Consider the following 17598-nt stretch of genomic DNA (forward strand, 5'->3'; position numbering starts at 1 on the left):
TTAACACATTTTTAAATAATTTTTCAACACTCCCCCTTGTGATGATGATCATAATGATTGTATACATTACGTGTTTTTATACTGCCTCGTTAAAAACCTTACTAGGAAAAACCCATTGGGATAAAAACCATAGTAAGGGAAAAAGAGTGCAGTCACGTAAACTCCCCCTCATGTTGACACGAACAATTCTTCACAAATTTCGTAGATTGCGCATCCCAATATTATATATGTGCTTTCTGAATATTGTCGTAGGAAGTGCCTTTGTGAAGAGATCTGATGAGTTTTCACTTGATTGAATGTGACGAACATCAATACATTTATTCTTCTCAAGCTCCTTGGTGAATGCGAAGAACTTAGGAGGAATATGTTTAGTTCTGTCGCTTTTTATGTATCCTTCTTTCATTTGAGCAACACATGCAGCATTATCTTCATATAGTATCACAGGCTTCTCGTCGAATGATAATCCGCATGAGATTTGGATATGTTGAGTCATTGATTTTAACCACACACATTCACGGCTTGCTTCATGTAGTGCAATAATCTCGGCATGATTTGATGAAGTTGTTACAAGTGTTTGTTTCTGTGAACGCCAAGAAATTGCAGTGCCTCCACGAGTAAATACATATCCAGTTTGAGAACGTGCTTTGTGTGGATCAGATAAGTATCCAGCATCGGCATAACCAATTATACTTGGATTAGCATCTTTTGAATACAAAAGTCCCAAGTCTGTCGTTCCTCGTAGATAACGGAATATATGTTTAATTCCGTTCCAATGTCTCTTTGTTGGATATGTGCTAAATCTTGCCAATAAATTTACGGCAAAAGATATATCAGGCCTTGTACAATTTGTAAGATACATAAGGGCACCGATAGCACTTAGATATGGTACTTCTGGACCAAGAATATCTTCATCATCTTCACATGGACGGAATGGATCCTTTTCTATGTTTAATGATCTAACAACCATTGGAGTACTTAAAGGATTTGATTTGTCCATATTAAAACGTTTAAGGATCTTTTCTGTATAATTTGTCTGGTGAACAAATATTCCACATTCTTTTTGTTCAATTTGTAAACCCAGACAATACTTGGTTTTTCCAAGATCCTTCATTTCAAATTCTTCTTTCAAGTATGACACAACTTCTTGAATTTCCTTATTTGTTCCAATGATGTTTAAATCATCAACATATACAGCAATAATTACGCATCCGGATGTTGTTTTCTTAATGAAAACACAAGGGCATATTGAATTATTTACATATCCCTTTTTCATCAAGTGATCACTTAGCCTATTATACCACATTCTGCCGGATTGCTTCAACCCATATAATGATCTTAGTAATTTCACAGAATAACATTCTCTGGGTTTTGAACTTTGTGCTTCAGGCATCTTAAATCCTTCAGGGATTTTCATATATATATTACTATCAAGTGATCCATATAAGTAGGCTGTAACAACATCCATAAGACGCATTTCTAAATTTTCAGATACTGCCAAGCTAATCAAATACCGAAACGTAATTGCATCCATCACAGGAGAATACGTTTCTTCATAATCAATTCCAGGCCTTTGAGAAAAACCTTGTGCAACAAGTCGAGCTTTATATCTTACTATTTCATTTTTCTCATTTCGCTTTCGAATAAAAACCCATTTGTATCCAACAGGTTTTACACCTTCAGGTGTAAGGACTATAGGTCCAAAAACATTACGTTTATTTAGCGAATCCAATTCAACCTGGATGGCATCTTTCCATTTTATCCAATCCTGCCGATTTTTACATTCACCAAAAGATTTTGGTTCATGATCTTCATTATCATTTATGATGTCGATTGCCACATTATAAGAAAATATATCATCAATTTCTTCTATATCTTTTCGGTTCCATATTTTTCCAGTATTAATATAATTGATAGAGATTTCATGATTCTCGTCAGTTTGTGGTTCTGACAAAACATTTTCATCATCATGTGTTTCTTCAGGAACATCATTCTCTATTTTGTGATCATTATGTGTTTCTTCAGGAACATCATTCTCTATTTTGTGATCATTGTGTTTCTCTATGAATTTTCTTTTTCGAGGATTTTTATCCTTGGAACCAACTGGCCTTCCACGCTTCAGGCGTTTAATGACATCATGACTATCTTCAATTTGTTTCTTCGGAATTTCAATTCGAGCAGGGGCATTTGCAGCATGTATATATGATTTAGTTACCCCTTTTGTGTCTGCAAATGCATCTGGTATTTGATTTGCTATTCTTTGCAAGTGCACAATTTGCTGTACATCTTTTTCACATTGTTTTGTTCTTGGATCCAGATGTAACAATGATGATACATACCATGTAATTTCTTTTTCGGTATGTTTCTGTTCTCCCCCTAACATTGGGAAGATTTCCTCATTAAAATGACAATCAGCAAAACGTGCTGTGAACACGTCGCCTGTCTGTGGTTCAAGATATCGAATGATCGATGGACTATCATAACCAATATAAATTCCAATCTTTCTTTGAGGTCCCATTTTCTTTCGTTGAGGTGGTGCAATAGGCACATACACCATACATCCAAAAATTCTCAGATGAGAAATGTCTGGTTCTTTACCAAATGCAAGCTGCAATGGGGAGTATTTATGATATGCACTTGGTCTGATGCGAATTAATGAAGCAGCATGTAAAATTGCATGTCCCCATATAGAAATAGGGAGCTTTGTTTTCATAATCATTGGTCTAGCAATCATTTGCAGACGTTTAATCAATGATTCAGCCAATCCATTTTGAGTATGTACATGAGCAACAGGATGCTCAACAATGATTCCCATAGACATACAATAATCATTGAAAGTCTGGGAAGTAAATTCACCAGCATTATCAAGTCTAATTTTCTTGATTGTATAATCGGGAAATTGATTCCTCAATTTTATTATTTGAGCAAGTAATCTTGCAAATGCAACATTTCGAGTTGACAATAAACATACATGTGACCATCTGCTGGAGGCATCAATCAATACCATAAAGTATCTGAATGGTCCACATGGTGGATGGATTGGTCCACAAATATCACCCTGAATACGTTCAAGAAACATTGGTGATTCAGTTTGGATTTTGGCTGGTGATGGTCTTATAATAAGTTTTCCAAGAGAACATGCTTTACATTGAAACTTATTATTCTGAAAGATCTTCTGGTCTTTCAATGGATGACCATGTGTATTTTCTATAATTCTTCGCATCATTGTTGAACCAGGATGTCCTAATCGATCATGCCAATTGGTTAATATTGAAGAATTATCAATTACCATGTTTGATTCAATGGGACGTATATGTGTATAATGCAATCCAGTAGGGAGCATTGGTAGTTTTTCAATCACATATTTCTTTCCTGATTTATATGTGGTAAGACACATATATTTCTCATTCCCTTCATTCATTGTTTGAGTATCATACCCATGGGAATATATATCATTAAAACTCAACAAATTTCTTTTCGATTGTGGTGAATATAAAGCATCATTGATCAAAAATTTTGTACCATTAGGTAACAAAAATTGTGCTTTACCACATCCTTTAATCAAGTCTACAGGACCTGATATTGTATTCACCGTTGTTTTTGTTGGTTTTAGTTCCAAGAAATATCTTTTATCTCGGAGGATAGTGTGCGTTGTACCACTATCGGGTATGCAAACTTCAGCTTTGCTCATAGCATTTTCCATATTTGAACTTCAAAAAATATGCAATGAAAAAAAATTAATGACAATACATATTTAAATATAACACATATCATAATTGTACAATAAAACATTATCATATAAATACATGAAAAATAAATTATTGTACATTTATATTCTACCACTATATTGTTCATTTTCAGAGAAATCATTGAGAAAATCTGCAGCATCAATATTGTTCATTTCTATCCCACCAACATATTGATCATTTCCAGAGAAATCATTCATAAAATCAGCAGCATCAAAATGAGTTGAATCACTCAAACGGTCACTTCGCTCAGTGAAGTTGGTCTCCTTTTCTTTCCCCTTTATCGATTCTTTATAAAGTTTGCAAAGATGCTCAGGGGCTCGACAAATACGAGACCAATGTCCTGGAGTACCGCATCTGAAACAAGAACTTTCAAATCTTTTCGAGTGATTTTCATTAACACTCATGTTTTCTTGATGCCTTTTCTGTGGATGGTTTGGGACGTTATTTTGAGATGAGTTATAGAAATAACTATCTCGATTATTTTCAAAACCACGGCCGCGTCCACGACCACGACCACTTCCTCGTCCACGTCCACGTCCACGACCTCGACCTCGACCTCGACCTCGACCAAAACCTTGTCTTTGAATTTGATTTTGGTTTCCAGGTTTAAATTCATTTTTACTTACAGCATTTACTTCTGGAAATGCTGTTGATCCAGTGGGTCGGGACTGATGATTTCTCATTAATAGCTCGTTGTTCTTTTCCGCCACAAGAAGACAGGCGATGAGTTCAGAATATCTCGCAAATCCACGCACTCTATATTGTTGCTGTAGTGTTATATTTGATGCGTGAAACGTGGAAAATGTTTTTTCAAGCATTTCCGATTCTGTAACCTCATGTCCACAAAATTTTAACTGCGAGATTATTCTATACATCGCTGAATTGTAATCACTGACTTTTTTAAAGTCTTGGAATCTTAACATATTCCATTCATCACGGGCGGTCGGAAGTATAACTTCCCTTATATGTTCAAATCTCTCTTTTAATCCTTTCCACAGAGCCATGGGATCTTTTTCGATGAGATATTCACATTTTAAACCTTCATCAAGGTGTCGTCGTAAAAATATTATAGCTTTTGCTTTTTCTTGTGATGAAGATATACCATTTTCTTTAATGGTCTCGCTTAGACCCAATGACTCAAGATGCATTTCTACATCAAGAGTCCATGGCATATAGTTTTTCCCAGTAATATCAAGAGCGATGAATTCGAGCTTTGCCAAGTTTGCCATGGTGGTACTAAAAATTACGATGCATTTTATTAGTTAATGAATATTGCAATACAAAGTAATGGATAAACAACAAGTACAAGTATTCGTAAAAATAAAGAAAACACACGAGGAGGATATTCTCCGATAAATACAAGACTGGTGAGTATGATAACCAAAATAATTAAAAATAACCTCGTGAAAGCCATCTTCTTTTTTTCTTCGAAAATTTGATGAAGAATAATTTTTAGAGAAGAAGAGAAAGTTGGAGTGATTGAATGTATTTGTGAGATTGTATTTATAGAGCAAAAACTAGCCGTTTTGTTACCGTTTATTACCGTTGGTGTATAAGAAAATAAATGTATGTATTTGTATAATTTTATGGTAATAATATGGTGTATATAATATTAGTCATATTTAAATAATTATGTATATCATATCACATTATTATAATTAGGTGTCATAAGTTATTTTGTTTAAAAAACCTTATAGGCTTTTATACTTGTCGTATCCCTTACCGGGAGTGTGGGATGTCGTCTTAACATCCTCCCAGGATTTATAACAAGTTTTTGAAAAAATTATTTTTATTATTTCTAACAATAACATTATATTATATATTACATATATAAACAATAAATAAATAACAGTAAAATAAATATTATTACTTTTGTTACCTTTTTCTTCTGTTCGGAGCTTGGAAAAATATGGAGGACTTTTAGAGCTTCGTGCTGATAACGTGTTGTGAAAAAGTAAAAATTTACGGTAAAAAAGTAAAAATCTCAAACTCTCAAAATTATCACACTACACACTTTATAATATTTTTCTCTCAACTCAATTGTGATTTTCTTCACAAATGAGAGATCTATTTATAGAAAATTTTTACAAATAATCCAAAAATAAAATACATCATTACCTACATCATCACACACTAATTTTCAATATTCAACACCTAATTTTACCTAATTTTCAACATTCAACATTCACATTTTCAACACAAATATTTAACACATTTTTAAATAATTTTTCAACAAGAACATTCCATTTTCATTTTAATTGGTTCAATAAAAAAATACATATATTTTTTGTTAATATTTAATCTTTAATAAATACATTTGTTTAGAAAAAGTCAATTCATCCTCACGCATGTGCTCACTTGAGCTCCAAGTCTGCAATTACTTTTCTATTCATCCTTTGAAAATGTTTATTCTAAAAATAATTTTTTTTGAAAAAAATATTCTTATTGACCAAGTCCAGCCCACAATATGTACTTATTAAGTCCGATATCAACATGAGCTGGGCTCTCTTCGATTTAATACACGGATGGGTACTGGGTAGGAACAAAGAAGATTCGAAAGAGTTTGACACGGCCAATGACTTATAAAACCATCTATCACCTCAAAAAATTAAAAAATAAAAAAAGTTTCTAACGGGCTTATTTTTGGTTTCATACAAGGAAGTCAATGGGTCTAGGTTTTACCTAGACCCGCAATGGATCGTCTGGGACGGGGTTGGACATACCAAATGAGTCATGGGATGTGTTTCGAGTCCAATTTTCCAGACTCGTTTGGATATGGGGCGGGTCATGGGTCCTACAATACTTGTCCTATACCTGACTCATATATGTGCATATAAATACTCTAGGGTTATAATTTTATTAATGTCCATTTGAGGATGTCAATGCTAATAACTCTTTTTTTTATATAATTCATCATGTCGTGAAGATACTTTGTTTGTCGTTATTAAGTGTGGCGGAATACATGAATTATTTTTCTATTATGTTGTATTTAGAGGCTTGTTTGTTTTATAATTCTATCTTGTAAAAAGAAAATTCGGGTCTCACGGGTCTAACCGGCCCCGTTTTGTATTAGGGGTGAGACAGTTTCAAAAAATATTTAATCGGAGTGGGACGGGTAATAGGTCAAAGTTTTTTTCGTGTGACGAATCTTGGATCTAGCCATACCCGTCTCATTTGCAACTAACTGTTCGCATATGAGATCGTATTGATATATAGAGAAGTACGTCACTCTAACTACAATGGTAGCGGTCGATATGTGTAAGATCAAAACAACGTTTGTTTCAGAATTTAATCAAGATGAATGTGTGTATTTTGGACAATTGATCTCTCAAATAAAATTGTTTAATTTAATGATTAACGTTATTCTTTCTCAAATTACAAATACATGAAGTTTGATCATAGCCACGTGAATGGGTATGCCTTGACCAACTAATATAATTGTATGCACAGAAGTCTAGGCGATATCCCTTCGTTTTCCTTTTTTTCTTTTTATGAGGGAATACAATGGAAGAATTATATTTAAAATGTTAAATATTATTCAAATATTAAGATATAATTTGAAATTCACTTAAATATATTTCATTCCTTTGATGACTTTAAAAAAAAATCAAATCATCTCTTTTGTTTTTTTACAATAAATACAATTATGTTGTATTTGGATCGATGAATTTCAAATTCATAGATTTCAAATGTATTTTTGTAGTTTCAGAAAAACAAGACCACAAACTTCAAATTTGTATCTAGCATGTTTATATAATGTTTCATGTTACTGAGGATCAATTTCAAGTTTACTAAAAAATAAAGACATTTAAAATCCATTCTATTTTGTATAACTAAATATCTAAATAGTAGATCTTTTGTAATACGGTCTTACGTATCTTAATTCGTGAAACAGACAATCATGTAATAAAAATGTAATACCTTTTATTTATAGTTTACTTTTGGCCTAGAGATATATTCTCACCTTAGATTACTTCTATTCAAGTTCAAGTGGACATATGTTATCCTTTATAGTTAACTTTCATTTGTTTCTTTTGGTTTAAGAATTTGTTTTTGACATTTTTGCATGCCCTATATGATTTGTTTCATTTTCCTATCTATCATGATCAGAGGCAGAAAATGCTTTAAATTCAACTGGAATACAAAACAAACTCTTTTTGTACCTAAAATTCTTGAAATAAATATCAAATCTACCAACAAAAAAAAGATGCAAAAAGCTCTTATTGCTTCTTCTCTACTCCAAACGACTTGAGTTATGTGCCCTATCAGACAGTGAATTAATTAATACAATCAGATTTACTTATTTTTTGTATATCTTTTGTTCTTAATCAGAAGCAGAAAAGCAATACATAAGGAGGACCTCCAAAGTTTGGCTTACCTAATCTTGACCAGTTTGAACATTTTGCATACCTAAATCTTTCTTGAAAACAAAAGCGAACAAAAGAATAATGTCACTGAGGTCATCTCCAGTTATAAACCTCATCACCAGATTTATTCTGTGCCACATCAAAAGTTAAAAATCTCATTATTTTTAAACTTTTCCACCCCAATCATAAACCCAAAAACAAAATTTTTGTAGACCGCACTATCAAATCACATTCATCTACTCATTTTAATTTACTACCTTTATTTTTTACTTTCACTTATATATTTGACTAAATATATATTTATACTAATCAATTTAATTTTCAAAATTATTTAATTAATCATACATTTTTTTTATAATTTAGCAAATTTTAAAAATTTATAAAAAAAATAACAAAATAAAAACATCATCGAAATTTTATTGAGAACTTCAATAAAAATCAGTACAAACATTTCACAAAATAAAATATAAAAGACAATTAATTGGTGGCATGAAAGGATATTGAAAACATTCTGGTGGGTACATTAAAACCGGAGCTCCCTGGCTATTATTCAGATTCATTGGTAAATTTGGGGAATATTGAAAATTATGAGGAAGAATATTTGGATTGTCCGAAGATGAATTATATTGTGAGTTGGAAGAACCCAACAAATTTGTGGGGACCCGGACGCTAATCCATGTCTTAATCATTATTAACGTTAAATAACAATTAAGAAAAGTGGGACTAAAAAAATTTTCTTTTTAAATTATGAATGCGGAAACGTAATGTAATCTAGTTACTATACATATCGGTATAAAAGTACAAGTCCTGTATCACATACATTTATTCAACTTAGGTTTAAACATCTAATATCCAGTGTCCAACCCTATCTCTAAGCCAAGTCCGGAGCCTCCACGCTATCTAGTCCAGCCTCGTTCTCTTCTTGACCTTAATCATGTCCCACCTGTTGTCATGCACACATACAAACAAGACAACAGCCGGATAACTCCGGTGAGAATTATATTCTCAGTATAAACCATGTATACATGCAATCATATAATCAATGTAAAAGCATATAAAGGATATTCATAACATGCATACTAATCAAAACATGAATAAAGTATTCGTCGCATGTATCACAATCCGAAACATGGATCAATATCAATAAAAAGTCATATTCTAAACATGTACCAAAATCAGGAACATAAATCAATATCAATCAATGAATCACTCTCCGTGATTCTCAGACTCAGACTCGACTCAGTCCTAATCTAGGGATCCCGATCTGAATAAGAACATACACCNAGGAAATTCGAGTCAAACCTCACTCGAGTTGTGCAATCCCAACTCAACATTAATTTATACCTTTATCTTCTCGGTCCGACGAAAACGAAGTCTCGAATTCAGCTCTGTCCATACCCAATCTGGCAATGACAATATCGAATAGATACAATATCAGTAAATAACTCATTTCAACCTGTTCTGATCAATACTCAAATCAAAACACAATCTGATCAATGTCAATAGACATACGGTACCACAATACCATCTCAATCACTACAGAATCTGATCAATATCAATTTAAGGATGTTTCGACGGCATAACACAACAGTCTCGATAACTCCGTCAATCTCAACATCACAGATATACTACCAGAACTCATAATCGATATCGGTATAACTCAGAATCTCAACGATAATACACATCTGATATCGAATCTCAATCAATTCAACTCCAAAAATCATAACAATTACATAAACAGTCTGTTCTTTAATCTGACTTCAAATATACGATGTCTACAGTATCAAAAACACCATATATGATTCATATTTGATTCTGACAATATCATAATTTCAAATCATGTCTAAACGTAACAAAACTTACGTCCAGTTGTACCCTGCGTTGATAGGAATACAGTACTGAAGTCGGATTGTAATTCGCACGGCCGGATCTTCCCCAATCACAAATCTAAATATCAAAGGACCCTTTTCTCGGAATTCTGAAGAGGAAATGAACTTTGCTATATATATATTGCATGTGAATACAGTACTGAAGTCGGATTGTAATGCGCATCCCACTCCGGCGCATATGCGCGAGACATTCTGTCTCGGCGCCTAACTTCTCAGCAACTCGCGCATATGCGCGCCCTTACTTCGCGCATATGCGCGAGAATCTCTGTTCTCGCAAAAATGCTGCTCCAATGCTCGCGCATATGCGCGCCCCTGAGCCTCGCATGTGCGCCTAAATCTCTGTCTCAGAACTTTGGCAATCTACCAGCTCGCGCATATGCGCGTCCCTCATCCGTGCATGTGCGCCACATTCTCTGGACTCGGCACTTCTGGCATTTTCCCTCTCGCGCATATGCGCGTCCTGTCTCGCACCAGTGTCTATCAAAGTGCAAGTGGTGTGGTTCAACTGCAGCGGCGTCGGTGACTGTGCCCACTGCAGCGGCTTCAGATGGAGCTTAGAAAATAGGTGACTGCGTGGGCCGGTCAAAACCTCCGACAAGTGAGATTTAAAATATCCAAAATTTAAATTTAAAAACGGGATACGTCTCACAAACCCGCTTGCTGGCAAAGCCTGTAATCCATCGACCAAACCCCTGTTTAGAAAGTCTTTCTAAAGTTACGTTGTTGCAGGATCTCGATATCAAGAATTATTTAGTTAAAAAAATTTCCTACTAACTTCAGGATTTTGACTCCATACAGATCAATTTGAATTTTATTTGATTTTTTTAAATGAATTTCAAATTCATTCTACAATATATATCAAATTAAATATTTGAAATGGTAAATGTAACGGGTTTCAAATATACCCAACACGAGTTCAATTTAAAATTTATTTTTTAATAAATGAATCATTTTCCAAATANAATACAGTACTGAAGTCGGATTGTAATGCGCATCCCACTCCGGCGCATATGCGCGAGACATTCTGTCTCGGCGCCTAACTTCTCAGCAACTCGCGCATATGCGCGCCCTTACTTCGCGCATATGCGCGAGAATCTCTGTTCTCGCAAAAATGCTGCTCCAATGCTCGCGCATATGCGCGCCCCTGAGCCTCGCATGTGCGCCTAAATCTCTGTCTCAGAACTTTGGCAATCTACCAGCTCGCGCATATGCGCGTCCCTCATCCGTGCATGTGCGCCACATTCTCTGGACTCGGCACTTCTGGCATTTTCCCTCTCGCGCATATGCGCGTCCTGTCTCGCACCAGTGTCTATCAAAGTGCAAGTGGTGTGGTTCAACTGCAGCGGCGTCGGTGACTGTGCCCACTGCAGCGGCTTCAGATGGAGCTTAGAAAATAGGTGACTGCGTGGGCCGGTCAAAACCTCCGACAAGTGAGATTTAAAATATCCAAAATTTAAATTTAAAAACGGGATACGTCTCACAAACCCGCTTGCTGGCAAAGCCTGTAATCCATCGACCAAACCCCTGTTTAGAAAGTCTTTCTAAAGTTACGTTGTTGCAGGATCTCGATATCAAGAATTATTTAGTTAAAAAAATTTCCTACTAACTTCAGGATTTTGACTCCATACAGATCAATTTGAATTTTATTTGATTTTTTTAAATGAATTTCAAATTCATTCTACAATATATATCAAATTAAATATTTGAAATGGTAAATGTAACGGGTTTCAAATATACCCAACACGAGTTCAATTTAAAATTTATTTTTTAATAAATGAATCATTTTCCAAATAAAATTTTTTTGTCTAAATCAAATCTTTTCGATCCAAATACAACTTAAAATAGTCTACGTATTTTTATATTATATATAACTTTTTAAAGTTCCATTTGGATCGATAAATTTGGATATATTGATATGAAATATGTTGACGTGCAATAATTGTCTCTCTTTGATATAGCGATCGAATCATGACGTTTGGACTGCTCTGCGGTTTAAAAGATTTGAGTTGCACAATTACCACCAACTATACATTTTGGTAAAGCGACAAACGCTCGGTTCTACAATTGGTATCGGAGCCAAGGTCATGGTTTCGTTTTTCATTGATTGTAAGGATTGCAATTATCGGAAGACAAATTGTTGAGGTGCAATAATTTTCTCTGATGGACAGAGCGATCGAACCATGGCATTTGAACTGCAATGTGGTTTAGAATATTTGATTTCACAATTACCACTAGCTATAAATTTTGGTAAAACGATAAACGCTCGGTCCTACAAAATCCATAATAACAAATACATCATGTATTTAAAATCTATCTCATTACACTTTTTTTACTTGTTTATTAACAAATTTTGTGGATTTTGAAATCGCACAAATGAAGTTATTTGAAATATTTCCTCGCAATCATTTTCTCAAATCCAAATGCAAGCCTAAGAGCATGTACAATGTAACTTCATCTCATGTTGATGTCATAATTGATAACTTCATTTCATATTCTTTCGGTTGTGAGATGATATTGCCGAGCTTATGCTTGAAATTTTAATTTTTCATTATATTAAATAAATTTGTATTTAAATAACATAAAAAACTTGCAAATAATTTTTAAAAATTTTCAATGACACAATAAAAATTTTAAACACGTAATATTAAAAAAAACCTAATTTAAAAAATAAAACACACATTTTAAAAAAATATATAATTAAAAATGTTATATGATTAAAAAGTTGACGATTTTCACTATTCACCCACATGTAAACTTCAAATATATTCGACCAGGTCCTTTTGAAGCTTGTGTTGCAATTCTTGTTTCCAAATAGTGATACGTCACCCAGAAAAGTGTTGAACCATATGATGTCGATATGTATTGGATCAATTTTATTAATATGTGCTTATTTATGGATAATTATGTGTTATGAGTTGTCTATTAAGTTAAGTCCAAAATTAAAGTAATCGTTAAAGTTTTGGCTATTGAGCTTTGATATATCTAATAGGATGTAAATCTTTAATGTGTAGAGAAATAAATATAATTTCTGTTTTTATGATGAACTAAAACAGAAATATCAGAAGATAATGACAGACATTATCTATATATGGGTTATGGCCCATAGATCGCGAGTTATCAGATTTTCGAGTAGTTTTGAGAAGAAACTGAAGGATTCTCTCAAGTAAGAACGCTTCCGCTTAAGTTTTCAGTCAGATTTTAAATGATGGATTATGTGGTTTATAGATTTTCACCAACAATATGATCTCTTGAAATTAAAGGACAAGATCGGAGGAACATATTCATAACTTCGAGATGAGAAATCGCGATCTTATAGCATATCCTCTCTTTTGTCCTCCACAATCATGTTATGGATAATGATGCATGTTTTCATAGTATAATATTAATCAACTGGATCTCACGTGTGAATTAATGGACATCTTGCTATACGTCAGCGTGCTTGGAATACACCAAATATTTGCTCAACATCTTTTTTCATCCCTTCTTTATATTGTGCAAAAATCTTATGTTTTTGCGAGAGGGCCTGAGGGTCTTCCAAGCTGTCGGAAAATTCTTACAAGTGTCGTGCATACAATTAATGCTTCGAAGCATCCCGAGAACCCCCCTTCGAGCATTTTCTGCATTTAGCAAAGCACTGTCCGCAGGTGTTGATTGCCTCTTGCCTCAAATACTGATTAGAAAACACGTTCTTTACATATTAATCTTTGAGCCTTGAAAATACGTTCTTTATATAATATTTATTTAATCTTTGAGCCCCGACAATACGTTCTTGATTTTTTTTTCCATTGGCAGCCACTTACGCAGCTCGATTTTCCCCATTGAAGCGAACAGGCGGCGCACACCATTAATCTTTGTGTTGGTGTACGTGTTATCGGGAAGAGAAAGTCGTCCATAATTTGATAGAAGAATAGATTTTCATCATCCGATGATGAAGATATCACGTACATCATGATTAATATCGAAGACTGTGCATGAGAGATTGTGTGAAAAAATAGGAGATTATATATGTAAAATGAAGAGAAAATTGAGGTTTATTAATAAAAAATGGTTGTATTTTGTAAAATATAGTTGTTGGTTTTTTATATATATTTTTTGTTATATATTATTAATCTATTTGGATTTTTTCAGTAAAAATTTTTTTTTAAAAAATTTAAATAATGACTAGGATGAACTGGTCGTTGATTTCAAACGGTCAAATCAGCTCGGCCTTTAATTCTTTTTGGTTAATTTTTTTATTTTTAAAAATTAATTTATCTACCCGATTGATCTGTTCCAATATTTTTAAAAATAATAAAAATGGTTTAGCTTCACCGCGGAGACCCACCCATATCCTCGCACACGGAAACAGGTCCTGGAGAGACGAGGAAGGTACGCGGTCGAGGAAGATATCCAAGCAACACAGCAAAACACTTTATATANCGCTAGCTAGTATGATTGCCTGATTCGTTAAAAGATCCCAATTTTTTTAAGCATTAACATTTCTATGCAAAGCCCAAAAGGTATAATAGACAAAAGAACAAAGTAAAAAACTAAAGTGGAAACCCCATAAAGAAGCCAAAGAAAACATGACTTCAGCAATGACAAAAGGAAAGGAGAACAAAAATTAATTAAAGCAACAAAAAGGGACTTTTTAGTATAACTTTGGCCAAATAGTGAACCAAATATCACCATTATTTTATAAAGTATTGCAAGTGGGAATTGAACATCATAACAAACACACAGACACAGTACTATTCACTTTGAATTAATGATCAAGTGTTTGAATGCATCTTATAAGCTTAGCTTTTTTCTTTGTTGAGAGATCAAGTTGTAGATTCTCCTTGGTGTTGAGCAGTGAAAGATTCTATGTAGGCCTTTTAAATGTTAATTTTGCCCTCTTTCCTATATATGGTTGCCATATCTGATTCCATTACAATCAATGTCAAAACAAGTAAAACACAACATTTTTAATTAGTATATATAATTAGTCTCATTGATTTATAAATATCAAAATGGATTTTCGGAATGACAATTTAATTTTTCCCAAACACCGAATTCGGAATTTGGGATTCTAAATCAATGTATTTCAACTCTAAATCCAAATCCGATTTTTCGTTAAGGTCACACATAACATAGTCTTAAGGTTTTAGTTAAGCTCCCTACGGTTATTTCAATATATATATATGTAGACATATATATAGCATTGGAATCTTTGGTTGTGGCCTGTGGATGCAATAACATCGAGTAGTAGGAGTGGTGGATGTTGCTGTTGTCGCAATAGGACTTGTCTATTCCAAACATAAAGGAAAAGGAAATTTCTGATATATAAATTATGCATTATAATGGCCCATTTTCGTGAAGTGGGGGTTCATATTGCATTTTTTACATTCTTACTTTTTCCTAAATTGGTATACATCTTCTAGTTTTCATTGGCTTATATACAAATTTTTCTCTTCACCAACCAATAAATTACTATTGAAAAACCATATCACGAACAGCCATCCATTAAAGTTAACTTTTTTTAATTTCCATCGAGTATATAATAATGAAATTATAATGATGACTAAATTGAAATCCCTTATTACTATATGTACATCAGCATCATATATGCATTTGTTGGTGTCTTTTCCTGCTATAATTTATTATAAGGTAATTAAAGAGTCGAGGGAATCTATATTCGGACAGTAGAAATCCAAAGTTTGGTTCTTTTTCTCTCCATCTTTCCTTTTTGTTGTCGCTTCAAGATTCTGTACACCGGAGTTTGTTTCATTTGATGTAGTGTTTCTTTTTCTTCACTAGTACAATTGGTGAAGCTTTACACATGGTCTTCTGTAGTGAAAATTGTGTCCCTTTTGGATACAAGCCACACACGACTCGTGTCTGTTGCGACCTATATATCAAAGCTCTATATAAATTTAATTATTCAGAAAACCCATCAATTTCCCTTGTAAAAATATTAATGTATTCAACTGCTAATTCGACGACAGTGGCAGTAGGACATTACCCTAACCGCATATCAATTATTCGTGTCCGACCAAGTTTTATTTTTTTATATGGGGTCTAGCATGAACCCTTTATGCTTGACTAAACATGGGTAGTTGAATCCTACATGCAGGTAACGTCCTTGTACTAGGATCGGATTTTCTGCATTCAACATCATGAATTACATACAACCTTGGTTGCATACATGGATTAATGCCAACAAATAAAAGTAAGTATTATTTCAAATTCTGAATTATGGAGTCATTTTAAAACCATTCTTTCGACAAACCCGCTACAACCTTGGTTGCATACATGGTTGGATGCCAACAAAATATATATTTTTATGCATGTAATTCATCAGCGTATTAAGGTTCATTAAAACAAAAGGGGAATAGTTTTAATAGATATGGTAATTTGACTGTGATTAAAAGCATAAAGTAATACAAGTTGATTCCGTTTAAAAAGGTCAAACCAATGAATTGGAGTATCATAGATTATCATGGATGACAACCATGGTTAGAGGCTAGATTATTAAAATATTAAAAAATTTCTCACTATTTCGCAGTCAAAAGTATTTTGCAATGATGAACATATAAAGTGCATCTACGAAGCAATTGTGTACAAAATTTTGGCTTAGAATCATTTAAAACAACCTCGAGAATATTCAGTTCCAATTGCTCGAATATTTAACAATCTATTGAAAATATTAGATAATATTANAAAGATGCACTAAATTATGCAAATGAAATCATAAATTCATAATTTAACCGAAATTTAATTATCCTAATTACAATTCCCAGTACTACAAGAAAATACTAATTCACAAGCTTACAGCATAACAAAAGCGATCATAATAATTATATTTTATTAATAATAATAATATTCTAAATAGAAATATATTTTTTTTTATAATTTTATCATGGATAATTATGGGTAGCATTTATTTGGAGGCTAGCTGACCAAGAATTCATTTCTAAGAGCACCAACTTGAATAAGCTTGGGGACCAGATTATTACTCAAATGCAAAGCAACCAGACTCTCAAGCCCACCAACACACACGCCGCCTATGTACAACGCCGGGATCGCGGGACCGCCACCGGAAGGGGGCGAATATTCGGCCTCATCTGTGGTATCCCTCTGGCTGAGGGTGGTGATCTCGTCTTCTTCCAGCTCTATGACAGTGGGGTAGACGCCGATGGTTGAGAGGAGATGTTTCATGACATGGCACATGCAGCAAGAAGGTCGGCTGAAGATGATTAGAGGACTCTCAGATATGAGGCGTTGGATGCGCATCTCGGTGGATTCAGCGACGTCGATAGCCAGGGGAGAGGTGGTGGTCGGGGTGAGCTCGAGGCGGACGCCGCTGTCTGCTAGAGGCCAGTAATTCCTAACGCCTTGCATCGCCGCCGTGGAGATTTTATTGGGGAGAGGAGTGGACAATTGGGGACGTGGAGGAGAGATGAATGAGAGGTTATTATATACGAGAAACTGGGGTAAGTGCTCCTTGGGAAAAGGTTATTTGTTAAGCTACCTTTTTTTAACAATAATTAATGAATTTGTTATTATAAATTTGAAATATATAAGTTCAAATACATATGTAACACACATAATTTTTTTTAGTTAAATAAATATTGA

The 17598-nt window shown here is 33.8% G+C and overlaps 1 protein-coding gene across 1 annotated transcript; it reads right to left on the bottom strand.

The window, feature by feature from the left end:
• Nucleotides 1-16716: 16716 nt before the first annotated feature.
• LOC140979329 (glutaredoxin-C6-like) lies at nt 16717-17461 on the bottom strand. The gene has a single exon (XM_073444681.1). The coding sequence runs from the start codon at nt 17362-17364 to the stop codon at nt 16915-16917; it is 450 nt and encodes a 149-aa protein (XP_073300782.1). The 5' UTR covers nt 17365-17461; the 3' UTR covers nt 16717-16914.
• Nucleotides 17462-17598: the final 137 nt, after the last annotated feature.

This window comes from Primulina huaijiensis, chromosome 6 (assembly GCF_012295235.1).
Source record: "Primulina huaijiensis isolate GDHJ02 chromosome 6, ASM1229523v2, whole genome shotgun sequence".
Lineage (NCBI taxonomy): Eukaryota > Viridiplantae > Streptophyta > Magnoliopsida > Lamiales > Gesneriaceae > Primulina > Primulina huaijiensis.